At 35.8% G+C, this 8,125-nt stretch overlaps 1 protein-coding gene across 1 annotated transcript; it reads right to left on the bottom strand.

The window, feature by feature from the left end:
• Nucleotides 1-566: 566 nt before the first annotated feature.
• Nucleotides 567-7,072, bottom strand: LOC144559068 (vacuolar-sorting receptor 1-like). Its single transcript, XM_078308000.1, has 13 exons — nucleotides 6,561-7,072; nucleotides 5,327-5,700; nucleotides 4,601-4,919; nucleotides 3,679-3,767; nucleotides 3,528-3,597; nucleotides 3,362-3,445; nucleotides 3,185-3,261; nucleotides 2,999-3,080; nucleotides 2,754-2,836; nucleotides 2,140-2,206; nucleotides 1,936-2,064; nucleotides 1,638-1,747; nucleotides 567-1,032 (listed from the first exon to the last, which is right to left on the bottom strand). Exons 1-13 carry the CDS (start codon nucleotides 6,847-6,849, stop codon nucleotides 931-933), a joined length of 1,875 nt encoding a protein of 624 aa, XP_078164126.1. The 5' UTR covers nucleotides 6,850-7,072; the 3' UTR covers nucleotides 567-930.
• Between the last annotated feature and the right edge of the window lie 1,053 nt (nucleotides 7,073-8,125).

Genomic DNA, 8,125 nt, shown 5'->3' with positions numbered 1-8,125 from the left:
TGTTTTAAACTCACCAAGTCTTTTTGTGAACTCAAATCTAAAATCTATCGAATTAGTTTCAAATTACAAATTCAAATAATTAAAAAATTTCTACCTTATGAGTAATGCGTATACATGTGAAAATTTTAAAATTTCAAGTTAATTTAATATAAAATCAAGTAGTCAAAATTAAAAGATTTATAAATTAATTTTAATGCATTCATTTTTTTGAACACTTTTTGACCACTTAATTCTATGCAAAATTAATTTTAAATTTTAAAATTTTCACAAATGAACGCATTACCCATAAAGTAAAAGAATCTCAACAGTATATTTGTCATTTAAAGTCAATCCGATAGATTTTATTTAGATTTGTCATTTGAAGTCAATCCAATAAATTTTAAAGTTGAGTTCTCTTGTGGCATGTCATCACATAGCTCCCAAATAACACCCTAGTTCTCTTGTGACTCAACTCTAAAAACTATTGAATTTTGCTTCAAACAACGAATCCAAATAATAATTAATAAACGACTAAATTTAAAATTGAAATTCATGTAGCCATGTAGGGAAAATATAGCAACTAGTAGTGTCACAGCTAAAAGTTAATTTCTTATTTCAACTCTTTTTACCCATCAAACGTAAAACTATTTGAAACATATCCGTGAAACATCTTAGGAAGTTCTCATAATAAATAAAGGCTCTCATCCACTACCTAGTGTTCACCTAAAATGTTAAATAATCTAAAGAACTGTACAATTACACGAGTGACTTAAAATTTTAAGTTGGAACCCCTCCTGTGTGTGGCATGTCATCACATAGCTCCCAAAACTTCTGCAATTATTCCTCCTTTTGCACTTCAATATACCACATTATTGGCCGTGTACTAAGGATCAACCTAAATTGAAATTTGGAAATTTGGAAGTTGTGGATCTGAACCAATCCAGACTTCTTCTAAGCATGATTTTCATCTTGTGAATGGATCTGGACTTCTGCTTGATTGTCAAGGGGCATGTATTGCGCCATAATAGCTCTAATCTCTGAGTCCATGTATGACTGGAGCAAAATAATAGTTAAGACATTAAGGTTCTGATAATCACATTATACTAGGCCAATATAGAAGGAAAAAAAAAATATTCCTTAGATATGAAATTTGCTTAATATGTACTAGTCCGGCAACACCAGTCAGGCGGTCCTAGTATATATAACATAAACAGAACTACATTTTGCTGTTTTTTAAGCATCATCTACGAATAAGAAACACATGAAACTTCTTTAGTGCTCAATATACCTTTCTTGAACAATATGCCTTGGATTTTTATCACACTTTTCCAATACAATTTATACTCTACATCCAATCAAGTCCTTCTGAATAGGATAATTTTCATAATACTTCTGAAAACTATGGCTTGACAGTGTTGTTAAATTATTCAACCAAAGGTTGCAAAGTTATATTGGTAGGATGAAATGAAAGGGCCATAATGCGTATAGGGGATCAAATAGACAGTGCACAAGAAGAGTATGTTATTCCAAACAAATTGTAAACTCAAAGAGTTGAAAGTACAAAAAAAATTGCATGTAAAAAAGGGGGAAACCTTCAAAACACAAAAAGTTACTGCACATAAAAGGATGACATGCAATAAAATAATAAGCAAACATACCCTTAGTCGATACTTGTAAATAGCGTAGCCACCAACAGCAACAACAGCCAATACCGCAAGCACCACAACAATGGCAAACCATGCACCTCTCACCTGGCTAGAACTCTTACCTATCGATTATAAAAAATAAAACAATAAACAAAATGTAAGTGTATTCCAATAATATTAAAACTTCCCTCTGAAGAAGAAACATGGAAACTCGGAAAAAAGAAAAGATGTGCAGACCCATCAGTACTGTACCAAAAGGAGGTAATAATTAAGATTATCCCTTAGAAGAAAACTTGGAAAAAAAACTCACTTATGCAAGCATCTTGCTCTCTCATGTACAAGAGGTCTCCGCTGCACATGCAGTCGTAGCTACCATATGTGTTTTTGCAGCTACATTCTGGGCATTGGCATGCTTTCTTCTCCTTGCATTCGTCAACATCTGTAGTTATGAAATTATAAAATTAAAATACCATATCAAAAAAAAAAAAGAGTATATAGAACCAAAATATGTTACCTTCACAAGTCTTGGTGCCATCCCCTTTGAATCCAGATGGACACTGGCATTTGTTATCTCCAGACTCCTGAAAAATAAGAATTACAGAAGTCAATGGAGCTATATGCATACCTTCTTATCTGGATGCTTGCAATAACACCCTCAACCCGCCCCGAATTCGTATCCTCTGAATTAACTCAGATTTTGAGTTAAGATCTGGACCGTTTAAGATCCACACTAATATTAAAGGGCCCTGTGCATTCTAGGCGTGAGCCGGATTGGCCCGAATTCTGATCGCACAGTCCAGACGGTACGTAACGCACAGGATATGGATTTCAACCCCCCCCCCCCCCCCCCCCCAAAACCCCACCCCACACCCACCCTCCTCCCCCACTGCGGTCAGCAGACCTCTTAAGAACTCCATTTGGGACCTCTATACACTTATACACATACATAAAAGAAAAATAAATTTCATACGAGAAGTAGAATTTGGAGCAAATATTTGCTCCATGCAAAGGTTAAGTTTCCTAAAAAATAGAGAAAGAGGCCAAAGCACAAATAACAAGTCTTCAGAGGGCACCATTGGAAAAGAATCATGATTGAACAAAAGCAAAAGTCAAAACCAACCAACCAACCTGACAAGCAGAGAATAATTTGTCATCGTGACTGCGATACCAACAACCTCCATTGTTTATCCTACACCTTCCTGGTCCAGTAGCTAAAAAAAATAATAAAAATAAAATAACAGAAGGAGAGCACAAATGGTAGAGAGCATTCAACAGTTTCACTCATAAGTGTAAATTAGCTAGTTCATAGCATACGTTCAGGTCTGTGTACAATCACATACCAGCATAAGTTCAGAAGAAAAAAAAAAGAGTACCTCGACAAGAGCTATAACCGTCTCCTTTGAATTGTACACCATCAAATACAGGGCATGCACAGACTCTACCTCGAAAAGTGTCCTACGAAATAACATAATGACATTTCAAAACACCATGAACCACACAATACATCAATTTATGTTTTCATACTTGCTTGTTATCCATTGTTATTGTGACAATAATACCTTGCATGCTGTGACATTAGCAGCCTTATCCTGCCAGCAACCGCCGTTATCTTTCAAGCATTCATTTGTCTCAATACCTATATAAAAATTAAACAAATACAAGTTGTGTAACCATTTGATTAAAAGTCTCAAACGAAATAATAAAAACACTAAATTGCAAAAGATGATAGTGAGTACCATCGTCCAAACAAACAGCTGGTTCAGTGGTTTCTTCAAAACCAGCACAAATAGCCTTTAGTACAGCTTTCCTTTCTAGCTTTCCTGCAATTACTCTCAAAACAGTCAGGACATAAAAAATATAACAACTTGCTAATTGCACTAATTATCTCTAATGACAACTTACCACGGTACTGTCTGTTATTAACCACAAGTGTAGGTAATATAGTGACATCTCCCCTAGAGCCTGTCCCAATCTATTGAAACAAAATTTAAAACTTAGCAATATATTAAATCAAAGTACAAGTAAATTCGCATCTGAGATGTATTATTTAAACCTGAGCATTTTGCTCCGTTTTCAAAACTGCATTGTCAGAGTCAGCATCAGGATCTCCCATGCACTTCTCAATGTCCTTCAAATTTAATCCTGAACATGTATGCATAAACCATTTAAGATAAAACAATTTTATGCATACTTCTGTAAAACTTCAAAATTGTCACATACGCCTTGCCCTATACATGAATTATACCATCCAAAACTAACCAAACATATTTGAATCATGTATGATATATTAAATATATTTTCTGAGACCCTCCCTTGCCTTTTTGCTTTGTAAAAGACCCAAATTATATAACAGCAACAGCAAATAAACAGTAGATTAAGACACTAGGAGCCGAGGTTACAAATTGATACTCACCATGTTTCTGTGGTAACATGCAAAAGAGTTCCCATTTGCAAGAGTATAATGCTATTTTGCAGGACAAGCATGCAAACACGGTGGAAGGTAATAAAAATATCATGTTCCCTTAAGAACTAAAAAAGAGTAGAACTTGGTTGCTCTTAAGCTCACCAAAATTTGTGTGAGCTTAACTCGAAAACCTAACAGATTGACTCTAAACAACGAATCCAAACCATTGAAACCGATGTACTTCACAAGTGATGTGTTTACATGTCAAATTTATAAATTTTCAAAATAATTTAGTATAAAGTCAAGCGGTCAAAATAATAATGAAAAATCAATGCATTAAAATTAACTTGTAAACCTTTTTTTTAACGCTTGGCTGTATAATAAATTAAGTCAAGATTTTATAAATTTTGACATGTAAACGCATCATTCGTAAAGGAGATCGGTTTCAATGGTTTGGATTCGTTGTTTGAAGTCATTCCGATAGGTTTTGGAGTTAAGCTCACCAAAGGACTTAGTGAGCTGAGAAACACCCTAGTTCTACTTACTCAAAAAAATTCAGAAGCCAACAAACCTAGAGACTTGATAACTTTATCGGCACACTCCTTGTTATACTTCTTCTCCTTCATGGGGCATCTAATATGGAAATCTGTGGCATAGTCCCACCATACCCATGGCTTCTTGCTCTCTTTTGCAATTTTAAAAACACACAACTGCCTCAGATTTTCAACCACCACATCCTTCCCTTCATAACCTGTGCTGAAATCTTGCTCTGGATCTGGTGCGCAGTACCTCCCGTGGTTTATACATTGACTCTTGCATTGTTTGCTGAGAATAAAAGCCTTGGGACAGTACCAGGTTATGTAGTGTGGCGTGAACTGACTGTACCCTCCCTATTAATGTGAAAAAGATGAAAAATCTCAGATTTAATACTCTTATTTTCAAAAACATATTTTCTTTAATATTGTTTAGCCATAAAAAATACTGTCTAAAAGTGTTATTTTGGGTTCAGATGTGGAGCATTAGTAGGTATTAAGATGTGGGAAATCCTGTTAGTCCTTACTGAACTAAGATACAGCTCATATCCACAACTAGCCATGTCGAAATTGAATCAAGAACCTACATTTGCAGTAACAACTAGCCATATTACCTAAAGATGAGCCAAAAAATTAAAAATCAACTTTTAGACCAACAATCTAGCTGTATCATCTACAGAGGAGCTGATCTGTTGGAAAAGTTCCATAATCCCAACCCAGAAGCAAGTGAAAACCCCAATACAGACCAAACTGCCTTACATCACCTGTTCAAGTAGCTGAGCAGAACCCCTGAAATCCTTCAAAAAGTTCATCAGCACATCACACTTGGCGCCACACTCATCATTACTATTCGTCCATAACTCATATTCCACCCGATCATCAGGATGTGGGACAGACTCACGCCAGTCGAGATTAACATTAACCATATCCCCATTCTTCACCGCCTTTTTCAATATCTCACCAAATTTTTGGGTGACCAGAGCCGACGGGATGGTGATGTTTTGGATGTACTTGGCTGCCTCATCATCTTCTCTTGGTAGATCCATTGTAATTAACGGCTCATCCTTATCGTCAGCTACTAGAACAGCCGAGGCACCAGCACCTTGAGCATTCCATACCTTTTTCGCAAAGAGGCATTCTGTTAAAAGAAAAGATAAGTCAGTGGTTGGAGTCCAAATATATAGAACCAATCAGGTTGTCTTCTAAAACCATATTGAAGAATTACCAGAAGGATAACAGTAACTTTCTGGATTTGGAGTTGGTGACTAAAGTTCAGATTATAACATTGGTACCCACTTATTTGAAAGCTCGTTCTGTTAGAAATGATTCAAAGCATTGGTACATACTGGCCTATCATAGCATTGGCGTAACTTAGATTTTACAAAGTGGAGACAGGACAACTTTTGGAGTAGAACTAGGGTATTCTAAAGTTCGCCAAACCCCTTTGTGAACTTAATTCTAAAACCTATCGGATTGGGTTCAAACAACGAATCAAAACCATTGAAACCGATCTACCTTATGAGTGATGTGTCTACATGCAAAAAATTTCAAATTTCAAATTAATTCTGCATAGAGTCAGTCAAATAAATATTCAAAAAAATGAACGCATTAAAGTTAATTTATAAACATTCTAATTTTGACCGCTTGACTCTGTACTAAATCAATTCTAAAATTTAAAATTTCCGCATGTAGAAGCATCACTCGTAAGGTAGATTGGGTTCAACAGTTTGGATTCGTCGTTTGAAGCCAATCCGATAGGTTTTAGATTTAAGTTCAGAAAGGGACTAGATGAACTTAAGAACACCCTAGTTCTGCACTTCTACTTTAATCCAACTTTTGATGAGGCAATAGTGCACCAGCCTGTCATACCGTAGGACTAATACGATTATACTACTGATCCTAAGTTTATTTTTCATGATTTAGTAATAACCTAGGGAGCTGCTAAAACTAATGAGAAGGAATAAGTAAACTAATCTAATACAATCAACAAATTCTTACCACCACGATCGATCAGGAGGAAATTGGGAAGCGCACCGGCCTTGGAGCGAAACGACTCAGTAAACTCGTCGCAACCGTGCGAGTTACTCTTTGCATACACCACAGTACCAGCCATGCTACCTCCGTACTGTGGTATCCCAAAGTTACCAATGGCGCTATCGTGCTTGCCCCTCATCTCTTGTGGCGCAATCACCATTAAACTGTTCTTCTCGACCACGAACCTTGCCTCCGCGGAGAGACAGAGAAGAAGGATCAGAAACCCTAGGTTTAGAGACTTCGATCTCGCCATTTGAGGACCTGAATAGATTAATTGCCAGGATGATTTGCGGAGAGATCGGGTTAAGGTGTAGATCGACCGGAGAAGATGAGAGTGAGAGCGAGATATAGAAGAGAAAGGCTTTAACGGTTTTTCCTAAATATTTTAATTAAAGAAGATTCAACGATTTGTTGTGGGAATCTTTTTCGTTTCCTTTTCTCGTGGAACTAAATTTGAGTTCAGACTTCAGAGTCACTCTCGAGTCTCGATCAAAGTGAATCAATAAAATTCCCACGGTATAGTATAGTATATGGGGTAGTTTCATACTTTCGTTGTGGTTTTTGTTAGGCATAGCTTTGTCGAAATATCTGTCGTTGCACACTTGGACTGGACTCTGGTCAATGCTTTTGCAAAGAAAAGTCAGCAGCCCGCACAACTAACAGTCCTTCGTCATTCCATAATTTTACAACTTCTAATTATGTATTCTTTAGTTGTTGTTTTTTTAAGTTTTTACATAGTTCAGTTAAATATTTACTTATAGTTTAGTAATTGCAATGTTATTTTGTAATTACAAAAACTTGAGTTTAAATTTTAACCAATGCATATTATATTTTACATTTTTAACTTATTCAATCTAATTTTTTTTTGTTCCGCTTCTACAAAAAACTTTCGCTTTTACAATAATATTTAATTAGTTTCAAAATTAAATCTACAAAAGTTATTATCACAAAATGTGAGAAATAGAAAAAGGACTTGTCAAGAGAATAATTTGAGTTTATGAAGAGTTGAAATTCATTAACAACAACTTAATTTGAGTTCAGTGAATACTTTTGCCAGCTCTAGTTCAGAACGGAGTGAATGTTAGTAGTTCATAAAAAGGGAGGGAAATGATAAATTATTTCTCTGTCCTCCGAATAGTATATTTTTGTTCCCTCCAAAATTTAAAATGGAATGTATTTTGGTTATCCCTTCCATTCCTATCCTCTTTTCTCTCATATGCTTCCGAGTTTGATGAAAAGAAAAATAAATAGAGCATAGCCTACTTGTGCTTTAGATATAAAAGAAAAAGAAAACAAAGTAATTGATGAGATGATTAAAATTGATTTAGGCACCGTGATACTTGTGCTTCCGATATGCGTTCAATACGGTCATGATACGTATTAGCTGACGTGGCGTATCTTTAAACTACTGATACGGTCACAATACGGGTTGAATTTTTTGAATTTTTGGGAATATGGCTGTTTCAGCGAGATACGGACGAGATACAGGTTTTCGTGCACCAGGAGTCCGCTCCATGCTTCATGCACCT

This window comes from Carex rostrata, chromosome 9, assembly GCF_964058835.1.
Source record: "Carex rostrata chromosome 9, lpCarRost1.2, whole genome shotgun sequence".
NCBI classification, from domain to species: Eukaryota; Viridiplantae; Streptophyta; class Magnoliopsida; order Poales; family Cyperaceae; genus Carex; species Carex rostrata.
The sequence above is the reverse complement of the archived record's forward strand: the minus strand, read 5'-3'. Positions and strand labels throughout refer to the sequence as shown.